This window comes from Triplophysa rosa, linkage group LG6 (assembly GCF_024868665.1).
Source record: "Triplophysa rosa linkage group LG6, Trosa_1v2, whole genome shotgun sequence".
Classification (NCBI taxonomy): domain Eukaryota; kingdom Metazoa; phylum Chordata; class Actinopteri; order Cypriniformes; family Nemacheilidae; genus Triplophysa; species Triplophysa rosa.
In genome coordinates, this window is record NC_079895.1 from 10,892,794 (window position 1) to 10,916,996 (window position 24,203).

The 24,203-nt window shown below is 37.5% G+C and overlaps 2 protein-coding genes and 1 long non-coding RNA gene across 5 annotated transcripts; 2 read left to right on the forward strand and 1 right to left on the reverse strand.

Moving 5' to 3' along the window:
* The first annotated feature begins 427 nt into the window (after window positions 1-427).
* On the forward strand, window positions 428-10,781 carry LOC130555392 (uncharacterized). Its single transcript, XR_008963116.1, has 3 exons — window positions 428-946; window positions 8,757-8,799; window positions 10,669-10,781. It is a non-coding gene; the product is annotated as an uncharacterized LOC130555392 (long non-coding RNA).
* Window positions 8,867-21,248, reverse strand: trim13 (tripartite motif containing 13). 3 transcript variants are annotated; one of them, XR_008963115.1, is made up of 5 exons: window positions 17,698-18,246; window positions 15,935-17,176; window positions 12,975-13,036; window positions 10,606-10,693; window positions 8,867-10,152 (listed from the first exon to the last, which is right to left on the reverse strand). XR_008963115.1 is itself a non-coding variant. In XM_057335563.1 (3 exons), the coding sequence occupies exon 2, from the start codon at window positions 17,168-17,170 to the stop codon at window positions 15,956-15,958; it is 1,215 nt and encodes a 404-aa protein (XP_057191546.1). In that variant the 5' UTR covers window positions 17,171-17,176; window positions 21,162-21,248; the 3' UTR covers window positions 12,927-13,036; window positions 15,935-15,955. The 3 variants fall into 3 exon arrangements, 2 of the variants coding, with proteins under 2 accessions (XP_057191546.1, XP_057191547.1); XM_057335563.1 differs by lacking the exons at window positions 8,867-10,152; window positions 10,606-10,693; window positions 17,698-18,246 and adding an exon at window positions 21,162-21,248 and having other exon boundaries at window positions 12,927-13,036; XM_057335564.1 differs by lacking the exons at window positions 8,867-10,152; window positions 10,606-10,693; window positions 12,975-13,036 and having other exon boundaries at window positions 15,642-17,176; window positions 17,698-18,244.
* On the forward strand, window positions 20,680-24,146 carry spryd7b (SPRY domain containing 7b). The gene is made up of 5 exons (XM_057335565.1): window positions 20,680-20,815; window positions 21,218-21,334; window positions 22,068-22,234; window positions 22,339-22,441; window positions 22,722-24,146. The coding sequence occupies exons 1-5, from the start codon at window positions 20,710-20,712 to the stop codon at window positions 22,817-22,819; spliced, it is 591 nt and encodes a 196-aa protein (XP_057191548.1). The 5' UTR covers window positions 20,680-20,709; the 3' UTR covers window positions 22,820-24,146.
* Window positions 24,147-24,203: the final 57 nt, after the last annotated feature.

Sequence of the window (24,203 nt, forward strand, 5' to 3'; positions counted from 1 at the left end):
GTTTTTGCAAAATAGTAACAAATAAAATAATTATTTATATACCAAAATACCATTATTTGCCATTCACTCAATGTGGGACTTCACAATGCATGGCATCCTTAATATTAAACCTTTAAAACATTTAATTCATAGTAGGATTATGCAGAAAATGTGTTTGCCAGTCATTATAAAAAGTGCAATGCATGGTTAAACTTTCAAAAGCTCTATAATTTGGTTCAGCAACCGATGCATCTGGACAGGCTTTATTGCTTGAACGCAGTTCAACGCTGCAACAGGGGTAACAAAAACAAAGTCAAATTCTAAATTCATCCATAAAAACGATGCGTTGTTTAGATTATCTAAACACACCGTGCATTAAGAGAATATTTTTAAAGAATAGGTCGAGAAGTTTCTCACCTCTTCAAAATTCCTCACAATAAAAGGAGACTTTGGCTATAATAAGGTAGGCTGCTTGGCATCTCTCGAGCAGCCAGAGGTAAAGCCTCGCTCTCAAACCATGCTGTGGACGAGCGCTGCGACCGGTCTATAGGTCTCATGTCGTAGAGATCGGGATTGTTTGCAGTTATGACACAGGACTCGGTCTCCGCTCCGCAGCACGTGACCAAATCTGATCCTGTGGTTTTTTTGTAAGGCTAGGTCGTAGAGTTTGAGTCTTGAGTATCTAAGGTCGAGCACAGGCGCTTGGTCTATTTTTTTCCTCTCTTTCGCGCAGCTCTACCGCTCCGCCTCCTCAGCGCGCAACTTTGACGCTCTGTGTATATACTGGAACAAAAGAAGAACTTCCTCGATGGCTTGTGAAACGGCAATATAAAAAAGGTGAAACTGTGATACGAATTGAAATGAACGTGCTTCAGGAGGGAATTGTCAATACATAGTAGAACATCCCTCTATAGAGTCAAGTGATGTCTTCATATATATATACTTATTTTTTTCCGCATCGCTTTGGGTAAGTGCCATTCATATGAACTTTAAGGTACCGATCAGTCTCTCTGCGCCGTGAATAGACCAGTAAGAATTAAACATAACTATTTCACAAAATCTTTGAGCATTCTGTATGGTGTTGAAGTTTGGGTGGCAGAGCAAAAAACGCGTGTATTAAGTTCATGTCGTTGTTGTTGTTGAAACAATGATGCCACAGCTCTTGTGCCGAAGTAGCAACAAACGTCGAACTAATTGTCAAAAAGTTTTTGTCTCTTAACTGAATGTCAGTCTTTACTTTGTGTTGAAATTCTAGCAAGTTGTTGAATTCTGATGATCCGTGAATCAAAACCGTAACTTTGACATTAACAGCGGTGGGTTAAATAAAAAAAAAAAACGCGCTACTTGTCAAAACATGAGCAACTCTTGTTTTAAGTTGCCGGGTGTCTTCGATATACGTTTCTGTCTAAGTGTCAAGTAAAAATGTTTAATTAGAGTCGAATAAAACTACTTGTTTAAACTGTTAGCCGGTTTCTTATTAGTTTTTTCGTAGACAATGACATGAGGTCCATAACACGTCCACTGTGTTTTTGTGTGAGTAGTCTTTTGTCGTGTTGAGCTTTTCAGCCAGTGAACAAAGAAACGCGTAGCAAAGGCTCGGGACCCGAGAGCCCGTGGAAAGTAAGCGCCCTGTTTACAATAATAACACTAGCCCAGTGACGTCATACGACTGACTGGGCGCTCCACCAATGGTGCAGCCCCGTTGCTTCGGCAACACGCTATATTTGGAAAGGCTTACATCATTGCAGGTCTGCCTTTGAGGCGGGACATCCGCGAGAATTGACGCGCTTGTCTGGACTTGCCTGCACTGCGTTGTGTTATCATTACTTTACCTTCTGATAAAATATCAAAAACCTGTCACGGATTAAAATACGAGGCGTGCTCATTTAGCCGTTCTAAAGCATGGGTAACAGCATACTTTACATTTATATAAGTGTGTACTAGGCTAGTGAGGACAGTTCTTGTGAAGAATAAAAAAAATTAAATCAATAAGTAGTTTCATTAACATTAAGTATCATATGAGGTAAAGGAATGCAAAGAAAGGAGAATTTAAGTCTTGATTTAAACTTGGTGATGACTTTATTCTGGTTGGTGATTCTGTTAAAATGCTTGCTTTATTTTGTGATGGTGGGAAGAAAAAATAAGGTTACTAATGCAAGTAGAAAGATGCTATACATATTTTGAGCAGTCTAGCACATGCTTCATCTTCATAAGTGGAATTAGCAATATGAAAGCACAGTAAGTAAATCTAATAATGACAGTCAAGTTTGAAAAATCTAGTTTTGCAGAATTGTTCAGATAAAACACCCAATTTATGAGAGACGTGAGCAAATGTCAAATACTTGGCATATAACTGGAAAATGAGGTTGACACTAAAACAGTTGCATGAGGTGTACATGTTATTTGGCATAGGCCTACACTGCCCGACACACTTCCAGTTCCTTCCCCAGCTTATCTGAGTACAAACAAGGGTGTCTATTTATTCGTTCACTGTTCACACATTAGACCTTTGCATGCATACTCGTTTTGTTGTGTTTACAGTTTGTTTAAAAAGGCTGAGTGGAGCTATCATACTATCATCATATGCATCTAGATAACAAACCATTTTAGCAAAAAGCACTATGCGTCGAAGCTTTGCCCCAGACTTCTAAGTACTCTTGGAAGTAGCCTTTGTCTGGGTTTGTTCAGTTGACGTTTATCGTTGATCAATAAGGCTGGGGTTTTAAAGCAATTTGGTCACACAGTCACCAGATATGTTAAATGGCCCCAAATGAATCATCTGGGGTTGATGGTCAAATAGTTACAAAGAAGTGCCAAATTTTGAAAGTCTCTATCCGAATGATGCAGTCGTCAGTAATCCGAAAGTGGCGGATTTGACAGATGGAGCACAGTTTCTTTCTTCTCCCAATCAACCTTCACGCTGCTGGTGGTGTGAGTGACGCAGCTCGCAGTTGCTCTCTGTCTGCTTTAGTATAGCACTGAGTCTGTTGTTGTTGTTAAGCTACATCCAAGTGGCAGTTTGCTTCGGCTTTACAATATCAACCATCATTCTCTGTTATGCATTAGTGTAAATTTACCCGCACGTTTAAATTGGGTTATAAAGGAAGACGTTTGACCGCGGTTAGCAATGCTTTAGTTCCCTCTTATTTTCAATGAGGCAAATGATAAGACTTGTCCTACTTCGCATCATAGCTTTGTCACACACGCGTAGGCGCGCACTAGAAAAGCGGCAGCCCACACTCTAGCATGAAATGCATACATTGCATATAGGTTGCTGTTTCTAGATTCATTTCATAATAGTGGTGTTCTGAAACGTACATAGCAGATTTGTGATGCAACTAGAGCCCCAGCGTACATCCATCGTCTATAACAAAGAACATTCACCTGAATATATAAATGGCGTAAAAGCGCTATTAACAATCGCTCGTCCTAGCATTCGTTATTTCAAACACAAACTGGCAGAGTTACAGTTAAACCGTGCTCTGCTGGCCGTGTAAGGATATTGTGCGTGGGTTCTGGGTTGCTAGCCGGTTTGAGGGTGCATTTTGTTTCGACCAATCCGGCGCGCCGCTCTAGGTCCCGGCATGCCCAATGCGGGCAGGGGGAGGCTCCGGCCAATTTGAATGAAGACTAGAGCTTTCGGCGCCATTTTCGAGTGAGAGCAGCTATAGCAACAACAGCTGCAGAGGCTCCGTTCTGCAGTTCAGTAATACGAGAGAAGGAGGGGGACGCACTTTTCGTCTGTTCTGAAGAAGAATATACTTTTTCCTCAAATTCACCACAAATTTGACTTGGGTATTTTCAAGAGGATAATGACTGGACATAGGAAAGACAACAAATTGTAAATTGAAGACTGAAGTGAGCTAACAGGCTAATCCGGCTAGCATCTCCAGCCGAGAAGGGGCGTCCGATAGGAGCCGCGCCGTGGAAAGGAAATATAATTATTTTCGAAAAACCCAACAAATACACGGATGACCTTAAAAATCAGTAAAAATTCGAAAAATTACAGCAGGCGACGAGGAATAGATTCGTGTGGGTTGCTTAAATGAGTGAGGTGGTTTCGTGCATTTTTTAAAACGTTGAGTTTGAGCGGGATTGGTGATGTGAGCGAGACGGCCGGTGAGCCCGACAGCCTATCAGCGAGCGATACACGGGATCCCACACCGACCAACATTGTCCTATTATTTACTACATTTTTATTCCTCATTCAGTAAAATAAGATTCAGCGTTTCAGCAACTATGACCAACGTTTTGCTTTTTTGGCATTGACTCTATAATTTGTGTTCCATCATTTTTTTATTTCAAACCATTTTTATGGATTTACCAAGAAGACCGTTTAGGTAAGTAACGTTTTGCATGAAAATGTAGCTTATTTTGTTTAATGTATATGATCATTTATGTTGCATTCTTATTCAAAAAATAGACTAAGAGTGCATAGAAATAGAATAAAGGTGGAAAAGTGTTGTAATGGCAACTAACTTGACCGCACTGGAGTTGGACGATGAAATGAAGAAGGCAACCAGTTTATAAACAGTTTGTAGAACAGGATCATCTCTAGATCGAACCAACACGTCATAATGTGGTGATCTACTGTACCACGCGATTGCAACATCAGGTTCGCAACTTTACTCAGAAACATTTCCCCCGTGCGATTTGTAACGCACAAAGTGTTATGGACACGTATTCATGCTTTTATACAGGCAGGCCTATAAATTGAAATTACATAACCAAGTTGCACTGTGGGATAATTTAGGCCTAGTTGTATGATCGTGAAGTGCAATTTTTCATCATATGGATTGTTTTAGGATTATATTTACTTTAATGCCTTTCACAGCGACAACCAGTGCTGTTTATTATTTAAGAATAACATTAGGTGAAAATACATATATGGCGAATGGTTGATTGTCAGTCCTTGACTGCGAAGGGTCGTGTCAGCCTGTGCACCTCAGTTTTTTGTATAGCGCCCAGTGTTTTCTGTCTTTCGTGTTTTCAAGTAATTATGTTGTTGTTTTTTTTGTATCGCACTCGACCCATGGTACATCCCCACTGCTTCAAGGAAAGTGGCTCTTCGGGAGCTTTTGTAATACGTAACGTAGTGGTCACATGCAGAAAGGTCATTAAGTTATTACCATGATGCTTTGACCTCCTAATTGTGTTGATTGATGTAAAGACCCGTCCATGTCATGGGGGTTAACCTAGCAGAGACCTAAGGTCAGTTTAAACCCAACCGGGCAATAAAAAGTATGAACAAGTCCAGTGGGTTCAGAAATAAAGTTTTAAAGCTTTTAATTAATGTTCTGATTCAATAATAGTTTTATGCAGGGTATGTACAGCTCTTTTTTTTTTTTTGGTATTTACAATTCAGATGTAAGACTGGCATATGACTTTTGTAGGGCAATTTTTATAGTTTTTTTAAGGTTTTAATGCTCTCTGGCTTAGCCTAAATATTAGTCATATTTGGTTTAACTGACATTCAAAAAGAAAAAGGGACAAGTTATGCCAAATCAGCACAAGCCCAATTTACATATACCTTGCATTATAATAAAATACACGTTGTACTTGGGGTGCAATCATAATTTCCTAATTTACTTGGCTAAAACTTGCAATGATTTATCATTGTTAGAGTAAAAATGATTAATATTTAGTCATTTTTATATAAAAACCTTTTTTCTTTGTTTACGTAAGTGTTGTTTTTGTATGTTGAAAACAGCCCAAACAGAGGTATTTATCTGTGATGAAAATTTTCACATGCAGCCTTTTTTGTTTTACAAGTGTTTTGTTTTATTTTATTTATTTTTTTACATTTCCTGGCAGTTTTTTCTTCCCATGAGTTGACCCTGCCTGTGACTGTAGGGAAATCCCCAGAAGTCAACCACAAGGATTTCTTTATCATGTTCACAACATTGCAGTTTAATCAACAGACACGTCATACACCCACTCAATTGGCACTTGATGTTTCAGTAGCACAATGCTGATATTATATGACTTAAAACATTTCCTAAATTTTATCATTTTATTTTTTGTACCTCATAACCAGTGATACATCCTTCCTCTTCTATAAATAAATTATATTTAATACTTTTGTCAAATCTGTATTTTAATGATGCTGTTAAGTCCTGTTGGTGTCATTGTTAGTAACACTTTAGTTCTTATTGCTTTAATGCTTAATATTCGACACATATGCTTAATTATTGCACAGTGGATATTAATGCACTCCATAAGACCACTGCGACAGCCATGATCTGCTGAAATAAATGTGTAATTATCCTATAACTTATGTTAGGTAGGTTACACTTCACACAGGGAGGGTAATATGCATCTCACATCTGTGCAAGATTTTGTAAGATGTGATTTATACACTTATTTAGCTTTTTTATTTAGAAAAACTATAGCAGTTCTCCACCTACAGTTTTGGTAATTCAGTGTTGTTTGTTTGCTGGTATAGAGAAAAGGCGCCATTTTTTTATGGAGTTACAGGTCTATAATACAGGCAGTTAAGTGGTTATTGTGCTGACTGTGACTTAAGTTGTATAGTTTATTTATATTATATGTTATGTATAAATGATCTAATCAGAGATGCATTTTTACACTGGCCTAGGGTTAACTTGAACAGTTTTTGTGCTGTCAGCTCTAAATTTAATGGAAAAAATACCAGTCTAGGGAAGTTACTTGTGGGGTGTACAAAATTAAAGTTGGTAAGAAAATTCAGTTATGAACTTCAGAAAATAAAGTCTTATGGTGTACTGACCATACGCTATATATAAACTTAATTTAACTGTGCAGATAATTTTATGAGATTATGGTAAGAAACGTTAATACAACATGCCAAGAGGCTCTGAATTTGCATAATTGATTGAAGTTATATGTTAAGAGTGGTGACAAAGTTTTACGTTATTTTTTTATAATTGAAACCCTAGTCTTTTTATTTTGGCCCACTGTACTGTGCAGTAGCAAATGTGTGGTCGTAGACACACATTCACCCATGCTTTTAATGATTATTGGAAAAGCTTGTTTGTGTATTTAAGTTTTTTTTTTTTTTAAGAAGCCATCCCAAATTCTGAGACTTAAAGCACAGATATTGAGTGACAACTGTATCTTCTGTAGTATGCAAGCTGCTAGATGGAGTTTGTTTGCAGAGTTGCAGGGCTTTCTTTTTTCATTGCTGTTGAGAGGTGGCAGTGGGGCACAGGTGTATGTTTCTGTGTATCGTATAAGCCGCATTCAGGTGCAGCGGTGTCGTACAGGTGTGCAGGCTTGCCTGATGTCATTCCTACTTTGACTAAATATTTACACAGACTGAGGAGTGATGGGGATTGGAGACAAACAAATATATACTGCTTTTCTTACAGTAGTTGTAGGAGTGTAGTTAATTCGGTTTGCCTATAGAAATTATTTTCTCTTAAGGGAAAAGTTAGTAGTTGAGACCTTTTACAAAGTCTACACTGTTGTCTAATTATAGTAATCTAAAGTCACGCATACAAAATGGAATATTATTTTGGCTGAATTTTGTTTAGATCATTTAACTGTGACTGTAATTAGTTGGGAGGTTGGTCTCTCGGAGTGTGTGTGTGTGTGTGTAACATGCTGCTGTTGATGGAGGAGTGGAGGTGATACCCTTTGACCCCAAGGTCATGTGATCTCTGTTGAACACAAGCAGAGAAAGGTTAAATGTTATACATTCATTCACACCTCCTCTCACTCACATAGACTTGTTCTGGTGCTCTGATGTTCTGCACCCACCCACACACACAAGTGATAATTTCCAGATTATGGGAATTGTGCTGATACACTGTTATCTATGTAATCAAGTCATATAATAATAATAAAAATGACTAAATTTGTCAAAATATAATGATGCCATAATATGATGAATATCATGTGCATGTAATCTTGTGGGATTATGGTGTTACCAGTGCATGAGATTAAATGACAGAATTATCTAAAAGTTTATACAAAAAATATTTTTTAATTTCATCTGAAGTGTAAATATGGACAAACACACACAACTTGTTGAAATGGGTTTGATTTGTGGATTTTGTCATTTAACAAGGCTGTTTATTATTTTAACCACTCTTTTACTTGGTGTCATTTTTTGTGTGCATTTTGGTCTCATTTCAGAGCCCTTTCAGTTTTTTGTGACTGAGCCTTTTTCCTCAATGCTAAAAATTCATGTGGTCAGATGTTTCCTGTGAAGATACTCGTAATATCTTAGTATAGTGTGTGTGTGTGTGTGTGTGTGTGTGTGTGTGTGAGAGAGAGAGAGAGAGAGAGAGAGAGGGAGAGAGTATAACGGACACACTGTAAAAAAACGTAATAAATCTATTTTTGTAAACGCACACATGGATTTCTACTTTGCACTAAAATGAATGCATAATATTGCCCCAATCCAACCCTAAAGATTAAGACTTTTTTCTTTAACGAAATTAAAGTTATATAAACTCCATGCTGTGTTTTTATTTTCAAATAATATAATTATTTATTTATATAATGGACTGCACTGATGATGGATTAATACAGGCCACTAATGATTTTAATCTGATTTTTTTTAGGGAAATGTGTATGAATGTGTTTGTTGAAATAGATAAAGCTGAGTTCAGGTTTATCTGAGAAGCTGCAGAGACCGACACATCCTCTCAATTTTTATACACACTATTACACTCACTGTGTGTTGTTTTTTTGTCTTTTACCAATGTTGCAGTTATTTATATAGCCTACATGTAAATGTTATCACATATAAATGTTGATAATCCTGCTTGTTGATGGGTTTTTTTTTTCAGAATTTGCCTGGTGGTGATGTCAGAATGCTGAAGACAATTAATGGTAATAGCATCTCTCTGCATTTTACTCAAATGTTTTTACTTTATTGTTTTTATGAGAGCTGTGTTTGACACAAGGAAGTTAGGTTTCAGAAAATTACACTTTCAGAACTTAAAAAAAGCTGTTGTGGTGGTATTAAAACTTATAACATTATAATTAAAAACTTTAAGCATTAGGTTGTCTGTCTTAGATTGACACCTCAAAAGAACAAAATTATCATGGATCATTTATTAAGCACATTTGTAATCCTGTTTTTGTCTTTTAAGAATACTAAATTTTGTGTTTATGTCCAGACCAGCGAATCACTCTAATCTTCAGATATCGAAAGATTGGCTTAGGTGAAAGTGTAAATAGATTGTTTTGTTTTAACTAGGTTATAACAGTAGGTTTTGTATATTCTGTAGTTCTCAGATGCTTGATCTTGTTAGAGAATAACAAAGTTGGTTGTTTGTCAAATGCAGGCCATAGGTTCCTTACTGTATCTTGTGAAAAAGTCTTCATAGTCGTAATGTCCATCTCTGTAATCACAATTATAGGCATTATGTTTTATTTGGGGGCCAAAGTCAGTGCTGGAAAACTTTGGAAAGATTCTGTTTCTCTCATTTCCTGTCAAAGTCTTTTATGTTACTTTTTATGAGAAACAATGTATCCCGCAGCAATGATTTCATCAGGAGCTAAACAACATATCAGTAATGTACATTGTCCTGTTTCTTGGCTGTGAAACCATGTTGCATCATTGACCCAAATTCAATAATTATGTTAGTCAGGTTGTAACCTTGGTGTCAGAGTGCACCCTAAAATCCCAATAACAAAAATAATATTTTTTTTGTAATTTGGGTAAAAAGCGTAAACACTGTCTTTATTAATGTATGACAACAGATAACTATTACATTAAACAAATCAAATACCCATTGTTTTAGGTTGTTGGTTTTATAATGTTGTGGTCATTCACAGCACTCATTTAAGACGTTAAAGTTACTGGAATGTTCAGAACCAAAATTCTCCAATAGGTAAACTTAACTTAACCCATAGGTATAATAACTTTTATACATTTCAATTTAATTTACTTGAAACAGCAAAGAATTGATTCATATAAAACAACACACATATTAAATGGAACACCATATATATTAAGCATAATGTAAGCGTGGGAAATCTCTGTTAAAGGGAAAGTTGTTGGCAGGTGCCTGCTGTTGAAGATGATTTGGATGTTGCCAGTGTTGATCGGACAGAATCTTGAAGGTTAAATACAGTTTTTCTAGAACAGTTAGTTGCTTGTTTCCTTTGAAAGCACTGTGTTCGGATGAGCAACTAGAGGCCAGGTTTCCATATAGTGAAGAAAAGGTGCTGATGGATCTGGAGGGAAAATAATCATTAATACCATTGACATTTAAAAGCCTAAAATTCTGATTATTTAAAAAAATTACTACTTAAGTGTTGGGTCCTCTCTTATTAAATGTCCAAAAATAGTCAAATGTAAACATGCCAAACAATAAAACTTGGAGTGTTTTAAAAATCCAGGTTAGTCCCATAACGTTTCTTTTAAAATTTAGGTTCTGTTTTTCTTGCTGTTAAAAATACTATTATTCATTGATCCATATTGTTAATCTATAGAAATACATGCTTTATTTAACTGGTGCAACATGCTGACTTTGCATGCCATAACTTTTTGACTAAAAATATTTAAATATCCAGGTGATAAACGTGTTCTAATAAATATTTACTGAATTGTATCGAAGCACATTTTTTTACTCTATGACATACAGGCAAACATGTCATAGTGAATATGGAATTTTACTGCAAACTGACAGCATCACATCCAGCTGCAGTGTGTATGTTCTTGCTCAAGCGTCCTGTTCTCTTCTGTTTCAGATGGAGTCCTGGAGTGCCTCATGTCCTATTGAGAGAGAGAGAGAGGGAGAGAAAGGAAGGGAGGAAGGGGAGTCACACGCATGTGGTTCTGGCTGTGCTTGGTTGTGTTGCCGAGGACGTGTGAATGTGTGTTAGGAGAAAGAGAGAAAAAGGGACCCTCTCTAGGTGATGGTGTAGCAGCACAGAATGGTTTGTGGTGATACAGAGATACAGGCCGTGATGTGCTGCAGCATCAATTCCTGGGACATACGCAGCAGGAAAGGGATCGAGCTCGTGTGTGGAAATCTGTGTGTTGTCTTGCTTTAGCAGCATGTAAATATTGGAGTTACTCCTTGGCCAATGCCTCCAATATTGCTCGTGCTGCTGAAGCAAGAAGTCACCAAGCTGCACATGTACATCATCTTTTTATCACAGCTACCAGGGCCTTGCTGGTAATGGCTGACTCACTGGTACTAAAATTCCTCCATGGGCTGAATCACAGAAGTAAGGAGAGCGCTCAGCTTCACTGGAGCAAACTGAAGGGTTAAAGGTAAAGGCAGACACTGTTAGTTCTAGGACATTTCTATCAGTTTTATTTTGTATACCAGTTACATTTTTTATGTCTTTGCCCAGTTTGTGATCTTGTGTACAATTTGTATTCCTGAATATGTAAATGTGTAATTCTACCAATTGGTTTTGTCCATTGCCTTCATTAAATATTCCAGCTGCTTAAATCTCGTTTTATGGCATGGTATTTTTAATTATTTTGTGTCAATACAAATGAAAAAGAAATGCAAAAAAGAAAGGAAAAACTTGTGACCTGTGTACTTTTGACTTTGGCGCACTTTATTTATTTGTTTAGCTTAGATGTTGCATTGACTAGGCCTATATGAGGGCTAGTATTTGGTGTCTGCTTTATTCTTAATTGATTACTCCAGATTTTATATAATTAACAAGCCCATAGCGTAAAGTCAAAATGCGCATTGAAATTTAATTTGTGGGTAAAATGAGGCCACAAAAAATACTAAATAAACCTGCATTAAAAGTTATTTTAGAATTTTTCAAATCTCGATTATTCCGGTTCTTGTAATGGAGTGCATATAAATATTGGAGCAAGGGTCCCCAATTGTATTTCTACAAACAGTCACTAAACAGCATGTTCAGATTTTTTTTGTTAATACTATTAAATTTAAGACGCCAAAAAATATAAACGGGCGCATTTCTGTTAGGATCGTTTTGTCAGTTTTTCCTGAAATTGTACTTGACAAAAATGACATTCCGTACCGTTATTAAGATTTTTGGACTTTGATTTATATATGTAATATTTGTTAAAAATAGGGTTCAAAATGAACTTAGACTACTTGAACAGTGATAAGAACAGTAAGCTGTGCAGGACTCAAATACTGAAATCGCCATTCAATGAAAAAAAACGACCCATATATATATATTTTGTTCTCATTTTTACACACTGTTTGGACAAAATGCTTGCTTTCGATTATTTTATTACCGACGCTGTAAACGTTTTTAGTCTAACTTTGTGTTTTATCAGACTTGTAAACACTACATTTTTATATCAGTTTGAACGCAGAAACATTATTTTACGCAGAAATGCATCCTATGTTTTTTATGTCTGAACGGTTCACGGTTATCACATCTTGTGTCCTTAGCCATGAAGCAACTGCGTTTAAGCCGACCACCACTCATCCTGTAATATGACCACGTTTTAACACATTAATTTAATTATCTGATGCTTCATTTGAGTCGTATGACGCTTTTAGACATTAATTAAAGATGGTCGACACAGATATTATATTGTAGAAGCAGTAAATGGTTTTCTTGAGCTGTAGGCGAAACAAATATTACTGATGTTATTGAAGATTTAGAGATAAAATGATGGTTTATGCGTGAATGCTTTATAATTACAGCTCTTTAATTAAACTAATTACGGGCAAATAGACAAATGTACACCAGCATCTTGTAGTTTTAAAACATATCTACATTTATTATTTTGAATCAGAATCGAATTTATGACGTTTTAAAAAAAAATTGCATTTTATAAGACACGTTTGTGGCCTACTTTAAAAGTGGCCTACTTTTATTTAAAAAAAACTTAACTCCGCCACGGTCGCAGGTGAGAAAACAAAATTAAGTTCACGGATTTTTTTTACCTTAATGAAAACAAAATGCGCTTTGATTTTCGCACTATTTGTATTGTGCTGCATGGTCAGTGTGTTTGAATAAAAAGGCGGTCTAGCTTAATGTTTTTGTAAAAACAAAAAGGTCGCTCTATATTTTTATGTGTTTGTGTAAAGCTTAAATAATTTTACCTTCATATCTTCCAGCACTCAAAATTTGCAGCGCACAGATGGAGACCCTCATGCTCTTAATTCTATAGAAACACACACACACACACGCAAAATCAGTTTTAAGTCTTCAATCCGGACGGCGCTTGCATATTCTCTAGTTCCTTAAATGTTAGAAAATGGCATCTTTAGTAAATTAAAACAACTTTAATGGGAAAATATTCTTTCTTTCTGCACCATTAAAATTTGGAGTTTTACTCTTAGTGCTAATGCTCTATATTGCTGCACCATTTATCACCATGCAAGGTTGCTTTGCCATTGCGAACGCCGTATGACACGTATGGAATTTTTTTTTTATTATGATTTCGTTCTTATATATGATAGCTGTGAATTCCAGTGTTTTTGAGAGCTATTAAATATCTGTGCCCGTATTCTTAAAGCTTCTAAGAATCCTCTAAGAAAGCTCTTAATTTATCTTAAAAACGTCTTGGCTTAAAAGTGATTCAGGACCAATCTGAGAGCAACTCTGAGCAAGGAAAAGACAAAAACTTTGATCTTAGTGAGGAGGCGGGGCTGACCCCGTTGCTATGTCTTTTGAAGACTGGTTGGTTTGTTGGCCAAGAAGGAAAAAAGATTGTTTTATAGGGTCATTAGTTTGAAATTGCACATGTAATTTTTTTCTGTTTTACCGTATTACGCACACACAAATACATTATTTATTTTTTATTTACCATGCTGTTAATGTCAACGTATTTGATAGGAAATGAACAGTGACACAATAAGTTTCTGTAAGTGCTGTAATTGTTTGTGTGATCCCCATAGAAGGTTGTGACAGTACCAAATCATCTCTGCTGCATTTCTCCTGTTGCTAAATATGTTAATGTAGTGATTTCTTCTATTTCTGCCGCTATGGCATTTCTGCACTGGCTTGGATATGTTAGCGTGTCTCTAATAGGATCGGTCCTGCACGATCTAATGTGTTGTGTCTTATTAACTCACTGTCATTCAATTCAATGTAATTTAATGTTATAGCGCGTTTACAATTTGCATTGCATTGCATCAAAGCAGCTATACAAGAAAACCAAGATAAACCTATGTTAAACACACAAAAACAATAAAAAATCAGATGAATCTTTAAAGTAATATGGAAATTTATGGAAACACATTTCTTCTCACTTTTCGTGTTTCGTCCATTTTTTCTGCTGCTAAAGAAACTATTAAGTCTCTTAAAAGTCCTCCTCGCTACTCCTAAAATTTTGGACCTTAAGAGCTCTTTTAAGGGTTAAGATGCTTCATGAATTTCTTTTTTCTTTACTAGGATCTTTTCTGTAATTTTAAGGGGAAACGCCCACATTTTTAAGAATTTTCTTAGAATTTTGTCACTAGGAGCAACTCTTTGCGCTAATATTTTTCACGAATACGGGCCCTGTTCTTTTAGTCTAAGAAAAACGATGATATTACATTTTAACAATTTTTAGGGCACAGTGAATATGACATTTTATGTGGCTTTAAGTCGTTGTGTGATGATGTAGTTAAACAATTTCAAGTCAGCATAATGCTACAACTAAAATGTGTCCTAAAAAGAAATGCTTTTATTTATTTTCAGTTTTTCACATTTTAAAATTGAAGAAAACAAATCATTTAAGTTTTCGGAGTACAAGTTTAAGTGTACAATGTGCGGTTCTTTCAGAAACGAATCTTGACGATACAAAACCAAACAGCCAAGACAACTGAATCGTGAGTCATTAGATACAGAAAGACAGTAAAAAAAGCACCCAAACTGCTACCCTCTTTCCTACAAATCTTTGGATTTTAGTATAAAAATGAAATAGAAACCTGAAAACTCGTTATTTTATACAGTGGTGCATTTGTTTAAAAAGACGTGAAAAACATTAAGGAATGTGGATTACATAACACCAGGCGCCATTTCACAATAAACTATTTCTTAGCAATACATTCGTCATAGAATGTTACATATTTATCAACAAATTCATGTTATTCTAAAGATTTTAGATCTGTATTTTGTAAAGTAAATTAAAAAAATCATTTCATTTATCAACTCCAGTTCGCCTGGCAACAGTCGGCTAAATATATGTGCAGTGACGTGCGCAGGGCTCCACCGATGACGTCATACTAAAACAGTCATCTGTGAATATCTCAGCTTTACAATTTAAACCGGAAAAAGGGAAAACGTTTTTTAAATCAGTCTCAACTTCCTGCCATTTTTGCAAATCTCGTGTCTCTCATGCACAGAAGGGCTAACATTACAAATGGGTTGTGGAGTTTTTAATCATTTGAAAGAAATGTATTAAATTGTATAAAATAGCTATTCCATAACTACCAAACTTAAGACACGAATCTATTCGATAAACAAACGCAACTCAATTAAACTTAAAACTAGGTCTCAAGATTTTAGGGCTTAGTTGAATACTACTGTAATATTCTTATGTATGTAAACAAAATAAACCTTAAAATAGTATGTTCTATTATAATAGAGTTAAAAGTAGCCCAATATTTCTGAATGAATTACAAAGTGAGTGGTCGTGTGTGTTTCCGACATTCAGTTACGTAACGCATAACCTTCTGTCAAATCGTGTTTCTCCTCTCAAAGTTTTGTTTGTCTTTAAATTCACTTCACTACTGTTTCCACATCTACAGATATCTTACAAATGATGACAATTTAATCATATGTGAGAATTGTCCATTTTTATTCGAGAGGAGATTGTCCACTTGACGTGGAATGTGAAAAATGCATTACTCTGTAGTGTTATTCAAAAAGTAAACAATGATTACCACGTTTTCCATTCACGTAAAAGGAGCAAAAAAAATCTGTGTTACTTTTAAAGCACACAATTGGTGACTATATATGAAACAACCGTTCTTGTTGCAAGTTTAATAACAAACGAAAACACAAACTTAACTTCCCCAATGCTACAAATCTGATGTATAGACTAGTTTGAAAAAACTGTACTTTAAAACTGTACCTAATGAAGGAAGTTATAAAATCAGCTGATGAAATCGGATGTCGTGTTTATAAGGTCCAAGATACAGTTCCGACACAGCTCAATGAGAAGTGTGCAGATTGCGGCTCCTTCTTTCCAACAGAACCCGAACCAGCGCACAATCTCCCCTGGACCCGGCAGAGTAAAGCCAGAGAGTGCGACCACCTTATCGTTTAAGCTCAGAGCAAGACAGTCTGAAGGGAGAAAGTTCAGCGCAGGCAGACACGCGCATACAACCAGAACAACTCTCCACAGTACACGGGAATAGCGAGGAACGGGGGCAGGGGGCAACGAAGCCAAGTATGAGCCGCTTTCGTACGGGGCGCACAGCTTGTCCACCTCTCCAAGGCGCACTCGATCCCATTCCTTGACATCGAAGCTCTGCAGGTTATGCAAACCCACTTCCAAGTCAGTTCGAGACGGCAGTGGTGTTGCTCGAATCACGCGCAGTTTTTCTCTGAAGGCTTGCATCTGCTGTAGAAAAGTAAGAGGATCAGACAGTGACCGGAAGGATTCGGCGATGGCGAGAGCGCGCCGTTGTTCCTCGAGCGCCGAGCGCAGTCGGTTTATCTCGGGGTCAAATGTCTGCATGACCGCGAGCTTCAGAGTCTCGAAGTCAGAGAGGATTTCACTCCGTTTGTGCTCCAGTGTGCGCAAGAGTTTGTCAAAGTATTGAGAGACCCCATCTGCGTCCCTTGAGACCCTCTCCAGCGCTTTTTTCTTCGCTCCCTCCAACGATTCCAAGCACGAATGCACCTCCGCACTTCTCCATCCCTCCACGACACGAAACAACTCCTCAAACGCTACCTTCTCTCTTTCGTAAGCCTCCTCTAGCGCGCAAAACTTGTGTCCTTTATGATCACCTGTTGTGGCGCAAAAACCACAGATAAGTTTTAGATCCGTGGCACAGAAAATGTTGAGCGGTTGCCCACTGTGAGCTCGACAGAGAGACATCCTCGGCAGCACCCGAATCCTGTTGTACTTCTCCACGATGCCGCGTAAGGAGTAATTGACTTGCAAGCTTGCGATGCCGTTGTGCACGGTCTCCTTTCGACAGGTCGGGCATTTGAACGGAGGTCTCCATGCGATGCTTCGGTTGCCGTCCAGAATGCCCTCGAGACACTTCTTGCAAAAGCTGTGGGAGCAAGGCAGAACGCGCGGGTCCTCAAAGAGACAGCAGCATATCGGGCATGTGAGGTCCTCCTCCAACAGCTCCATGGTATCCTAATGTGAAAAAATAAATAAATAATGACAGCTTGTCGACGATATGACACATCAATACAACTGCCATCAATTTGCCAAGCTTCTATCGAGTGCATCTCAGTATCTAGGGCGCGCACTGCTGTCCAGGATCAGAGCATCATATCCGTTACGCACAATACTGTACATACTTGTATAATGCAAGTGTTTCGTCAAAAACAAAGCACTTTTGACCGATCGAGATTGTCCTACGAGCCTACAGTAAACATTTATTTATTTCTTAACGCCATTCCAGTTCCAGCACCTATAGTTAAGCTCAAAAGATAATTTTGCCTCATAATAAAAACAATAAAAAACGTCATCCTTGTACTGGCTATTTAAATTAGATCTTAATGATGTCGTATGTCACAATCTATAATTCAAGAATTAATATCATCTGCATCGATCGATTTTGAGTGTCCAGCCTAGTTTTGTTTTTAATGAGCGTGCATTTCGAGCGAAGCCCGACAATGAAGCTGCTGAAACTAAATAGTAGTTCAGATTGCCTGATGATGAAGACGTCTGAGTGCACCAGTACTTCATTTTTAATTGCCCACGTGGGAATTCTCGTGCACTGATATCCAAAGACCTTCCAACTTCGAGGTATTGATGTGAGTCAAAAACAGAAACGCCACCGCCGAGTTGTCAAAATGTTTGAGTTTCGCCCTATGCCTAGGTCCGGTTGTCAAGGCATTGCTACGGTTGTGGCAGATTTTGCAGGCAGAACGCATCAGCAATTGGACTACAAACGCACTAGATGCTTAGGAAGTGTGCAACGCAATCGTGGCTCTTGTTGCTGTGCAGACTTCGCCCTGTCCAATTGAGCGATTTTAACTAGTTCAGCTCAAGTGAGTATGCTCAAACAATTCAGATGGATTCGCGCAACGTGTTATTCGACAATGCAACGAAAGCCATACATTGCAATGACGAATTCTGCATTACGTCCGGATGGCATGGTGCATTTTCAAGGTCGGGTAGTTAGATACACGTTTTGTGCAGTGTCAACGAAAATGCAGATGATCCCTTCATCCGTGGATGGGGTTGCTAGGGAGTGTTCTCTCTCTCTCTCTCTCTCTCTCTCTCTCTCTCTCTCTCTCTCTCTCTCTCTCTCNCTCTCTCTCTCTCTCTCTCTCTCTCTCTCTCTCTCTCTCTCTCTCTCTCTCTCTCTCTCTCTCTCTCTCTCTCTCTCTCTCTCTCTCTCTACAGATTACGTCATTACTGGCGTTACCTATAATCTGCCCACTAAAGTGCAATTCATATGTTATATAAATCACTTGATATTTGTCATTCATCACTCATCGTGGACCACTGTGCAGTTAACAGACAAACATCCTAAAATGTCAGTAATCTACACTGGTGAATCATATAGTTTCTCCCACAAACACATCACGCCAATGTGGTCTGGTCGCATATGCTCGTGCCATGTGTCAGGGTCTTGACGCATCGATAACCAATCGCTACTGAGTCACGTGTCAAAATATTTTGACCTCGATTTTTCTTCCCCTGTTTCCATGCCATCAGGAAGAGAACTGCATCCGAGGCTATGCGCTCATTGGTCAAATCAGGGATGAAAGCTCAGGCAGTGACGTAATTGACCACGAGAGGGCGAGAGCCTCGGCGAACAGCAGGTTTGTCATAGAAGTAGGATAAGATCAAATAGATTTGTTTTATTTTTTTATATAATAAAAACAAATAAGCGAAAACATACAGTACATTTAGAAATAAACAGGATTCATCCCAAATAAATGTAAGGCATAAGATACTCTTATAGCTTTTATGTAGGAGATTTAGACTACAGTGATAAAGACAACAGATTAACCCAAAATATTAAAATATAAATAGTTTTGAAGCTGTTATCTAGCTATTTATTCGGTAGGATTGCATTTCACTGGGGGACCTGAAAACAGGTGGTCATAAACGATGGGTCTAAAATGATATAGTTTTTTATATTTTGACACTTAGCTGTGAATTCATTGTTTTTACGTTTACTTATTGTCCAATAAAAACGGGCATTGTCACGTGGTACCTGATACTGTTCTCACCACACGTAAAGATGGACCAACCATACCCTTACGAAAATTTACCATGGTTTTACTACAGTTAAAATTGAAAAAACATGGTTTTACTACAGTTAAAACAAAAAAAAAAAACATGGTTACTGTAGTAAAACAATGGTTATCACAAAATAACCATGGTTTTGAAAACCATGGTTTTTGTAAAAACCATAGTAAACGATGGTCACTGTAGTAAAACCATGTTTTTGCCCCAAGTAATCAATGCACCTAAAAACCATGGTTACTACTCTTGTACCTAAAAAAAAAACATGGTTAATTTTCGTAAGGGTAGTTGTACAAGATTGCTGCATAAGGATATTTAAAAGTATTTTCACTTGCAACTGAACATTATCATGGGTAAATATTTATAATTTCGGAAAATAATAGCTGGAATCAATATATTTAAACAAAATGTTTCTTTTTACTAAGGATGTTTATTTATAAGCAGGGGTGCACATAAGTTTTTCTATCTGGTTCTCAAGAGAGCACCTGGAGATTCGGTTTGGTGCTTACATTGCACATAGTGTGACAAATTATATTTACCTATTAAAAATAAAAGTAAAAAAGTAGTTACTTTTTAATGAACAATAAACAAAATAATAAAGTGGGATAATACTTATATTACTTTAAAGTACACTTAAAATACAATGATAATGTATTTCTTCTTGTTTTTCTTTTTACATTAGTAAATATTAATTTTCAACACCAATTTTGAAACCTAAAACGACAACCTTTTTGGTTTTTGGCAGGTTGCTGGGAAGTGCACTTGCGAGCGCACATGGAGACTTGCGGTGCGGAGCTAGGATCGAGTATAGCATAGAGAAACACAAGCTGCGTGCAAGTGTCAAGTTTAAACTGCTTGTCCTTTTAGAAAGTTTAAGAGAAGCGGTGTTTTGGTAGACGCGCAGCGCAGTGCAGTTCCAGACATTCACAGAGGCTGCGCGTGCCGCGTGCTTCTCTAGTAACGAAAGCATAACCAACAAAGGCGGAGCTACCAATACTCCGTTTTTCATCATTTACACACAGGTCCCGTTTAACAACGGGAACAAACGAGATATCAGTAGTTTTAGCAGCATTCAGTACAAACGGAAATCTTATCCAGTATTACATTTAGTCAGTCTAAAACAGTGATTGTGCATCAAAAGGTTTCAACCATGTCAGTACGCAAATGAACGTTCTAAACTTATTTACAGAGCGCATTTTTAATTTTGGTCGCGCATGCGCACCACTTATATGCATCCCTGTTTATAAGACACCAACCGTATTGAATTTTAAATGCAGCCCAATCTTACATCAGAGCTCGTTAGCGCCTCCTTGAGGCAGATAACGTTGTGTCTCATAAGAAAACATTTTCAGCACTCAATTTGAATATTTGCAGCTCAAAGATTTTTCTATTGGGATGGAGAGTTGTGCGCTCTTCAGTTTGACGTGTGTAACTGCACTTCCGGTGATCTCAGCGCTAGAATGGCTGCGGTTTTTACGTGTTGTTTGGGCTGCTGCGGGGATGGCGGACCGGGTCATGCTCCCCTCAAAGAAATGCCAACCGTACATTTAGACACGCATCATATGGGTAAGAGTTATTTACATTGCTCGGTGAACATCAGAACCGCGGGGTCACAAAAAGTCACCGATTTACTTACACGAAGATGCGTGTCAAATTAGCCGATGACGGCATATCCCAAAACAACGACTAGCAGTTCAATTCTTCGGTAAATAAGACGCATACGTTTGTTGTAGAATCTAATCAATCAAGTAGTTCGATCGTTTTCCACAAGCCATCAGTTGCTTACCGCTGTTATATAACTTAGCCCTGACAGATCCGATATCTCGTTTCATTCACATTTTCAGTGGATTTAAGGAACGATTCTTTAAGAAGCATGTTATTCTGCATACAAATAGCGTGTATATATACATACCTTGTGACTGCTGTGTCAGTGTGGTCATGAAGAGTTTGCCTGGCCTTGTTTCCCAGGGACGGATGTGGTCATAGTGAAAAGCGGGAGGCGGATCTGTGGAACTGGAGCCTGTCTCGCCAACGCCCCTTTACACCAGAACAAGAGCTATTTTGAGTTCAAGATCCAGTCCACGGGTGAGTACCTATGAAGATCTTATACATTAATGTCTTCATTCTGTCTGTATGAATATGCTACGGCTTTTGTTGTGACTTCAGTCTTACATTATTGTGGTGTATTGATAACAGTGTTGGAAGTGGCCAAGATCCACTGGGGGGACTCTAGTTTGGGACATATTTTGTCATTTTAAACCAAAAATGCAGAAAATGACCCGTTATTTATGTATAAAGTGTGCATAGCTTTTGGAGCCCATTGCATGGGTAAAATATAAAAACCCTCTACATTTTGAGGTGGAACTCTGTCTCCTGTGTTATTCCCCCTTTTCCATATAGCAGAATCTAAAATAAATATAAAATGATTTACATTTTTTAATAATGTTTAATACTATTTTATAATTCATATTTTTTCAGAAGACTACATGTTTTCTGAACCTAACAATGATTTACAATTAACTTTTAAGGTATGTTTTGTGCAAAATTATTTGGTAAACAATGGAATATGGTCAAATTTGATCTTTTATTAATATTTGTTGATCCTCTCTTGCAGTAATATTTTGTAGCCACTCGATAGGATTTGCTCAAACTTTACTTTTTGCCAATGCTGAGCTTCAGTTTACATTCCAAACACAACCACACAACATAAATAAAATGTTTGTAGTGCATCATTATTGCTATATTTAAATAAAAAGTTGGAGATCACTTTTGGTCAGGTGTGTGTATCTGTCTCAGTTTATGGATGTTTGTCATGCAGGTGTATGGGGGATCGGTGTGGCGACACAGAAAGTAAATTTGAACCAGGTGCCGCTGGGTCGAGACAGTCACAGTTTGGTGCTAAGACATGATGGCTCCATATACCACAACAATGAGGAGAAAAATCGACTGCCTGCCAACAGTCTGCCACAGGAGGGAGATGTAGTGGTCAGTTTTTTCCTTTGTATGTTTGCTTACGTGAGCTACCAATAGCTTCATTGTGAAATATAGCTAATATGATAATGCTGTATCGTTTGTGTGTCTGTTTTCAGGGACTGACCTATGACCATGTGGAACTGAACTTGTATTTGAATGGAAAAAACATGCATTGTCCAGCCTCAGGAATTCGAGGGACAGTATTCCCTGTAGTTTATGGTGAGTGTGGTTTATGTTTTACAATATTGGCACGCTGGTTCACCCTTGCATATTACAACACTGCCAGTAATATCAATTCAATACCAATAATTAGCAATGCTCATAATATAACTTTAGTTGTTAATGTAATGCGGAAGCACATTTCTGAGTCAATAATCAATATGACACTTACAAAAAAAAGAGATTCATGCTGCCATTCATTTAATATAAAAAACAAAGAAGTTATGCTGAATCCTGCACGAGGAACTCATATTTCCATCTTCTTTTTTCTCTCTCTCAGTGGATGACAGTGCCATCATAGACTGCCAGTTCAGTGATTTCTACCATACTCCACCTGAAGGCTTTGAAAAGATTCTGTTCGAACAGCAGATCTTTTGAATCTGAAGCTGTGTGTGCATACACAGCGTAAAGTGGATCTGTGTGCCTGGCAGCACATAGTTGTGTCCTCTTTCAATGTTGCTTCTGCCTTTGCTGTTACTACTGCTGCTCTTGTCCGTCTGGAAGATGAACCGGGTGTGTGTACACACAAGGCAGAGAGAATCTCTAATCTAGATCAATGGCACCTAACCCTGTTCCTGGAGGATCCCTGCGGTACACATTTTGAATGTCTTGAATCAACTCCTCAGCTCTTTAAGGAAGACATCCAAAATGTGTAAGGTTGAGGATCCCTGAGGAACAGGGTTGGGAAACACTTCACTTAAGCACTGAAGACACTTACTGATGTCAACTTTCTGGATTGGGTGAGAGAGGTGTGTATCTTTTTATTTAATGTTAGTGTACAGTGATCAGGTTTGTGCTGTCTTTATTTGATTTGAATTACATTAGATTTTCCTCTTATATGTACACAAATATCAACTCTCTTGAACGAAAGGCTTGTATTTGCACTAGTTATTGGTCTTTGAGAATCAAACCAAAACTCTGTGTTAAAATAAGTTTTGATGTGTGATGATTTTTGACGAATCTGTTACTGTCATTGCCTTTCCTCTGAACTAGGCAAGTGTATCTTTGTCCTGTTGATAAAGTGCTAACTACAATAGCAGTTATTCACATTATTTTCCAGTGTATTTTATCGCTTTACCTCTGTGATCTGTGATCTTCTCTTTTTGCACATATTGAAGTGACTTAAGCTGGACAGGCTACAGTTTAAAATACCCACCAACACTATGAAGGGTTTGTTGTTGTCACCAGACCACACATTGGTTAGAATTTTTTCTTTTAAATTTCCTATAAAGTTTGTTTTTTATTTTGTTAACAATTAATGTATTAACTATTAGCTAACAAAAACTGACCACTTGGCCTCATATCTTACCAGAACCCTTAAGCCAGGTTTAAGGCGTCTGGTTCCGGTAACTTTTTACTCGAATATACTATTTATCTTTACAGTAACTGACAACTCTTAACCAAATTTATCGGGCTAATGCAGAGATGTTGTTCTATCAGTGCAAGTCATCCAACTACAAACAGCATGTATCATTTTTATTCTATACAATTCAATGCAAATCTTACATGCAGTAACTGAAAGGTAATGTGTTTTCAGAAAAGGGTTACTAAAATATATACACAGAATTTTTGCCCACAGTAAGGATTAAAATGTTTCTTACTTTCCAGAAGTGCTCTATTTACCCGAGGTATTCTGTTCTTTTCAAACCTGTGTTATATGTTGACATCAATGGCCTATCAACAAATAAAGTATTTTAAAAAAGTGTTTCTGTTTATTATGTTAGTTCTAGGTTCAGGATTGAATGTGTTGAAGTTTGTCAGT

What these genes read in the sequence shown, in the direction of transcription:
- spryd7b (XM_057335565.1), top strand. Translation starts at nt 20,710, where the DNA reads ATGGCTGCGGTTTTTACGTGTTGTTTGGGCTGCTGCGGGGATGGCGGA. An exon ending in TTTAGACACGCATCATATGG is followed by an intron (nt 20,816 to 21,217) that starts GTAAGAGTTATT and finishes CTTGTTTCCCAG; the next exon opens with GGACGGATGTGGTCATAGTG. An exon ending in CACAGGAGGGAGATGTAGTG is followed by an intron (nt 22,235 to 22,338) that starts GTCAGTTTTTTC and finishes GTCTGTTTTCAG; the next exon opens with GGACTGACCTATGACCATGT.
- trim13 (XM_057335563.1), bottom strand. Translation starts at nt 17,170, where the DNA reads ATGGAGCTGTTGGAGGAGGACCTCACATGCCCGATATGCTGCTGTCTC.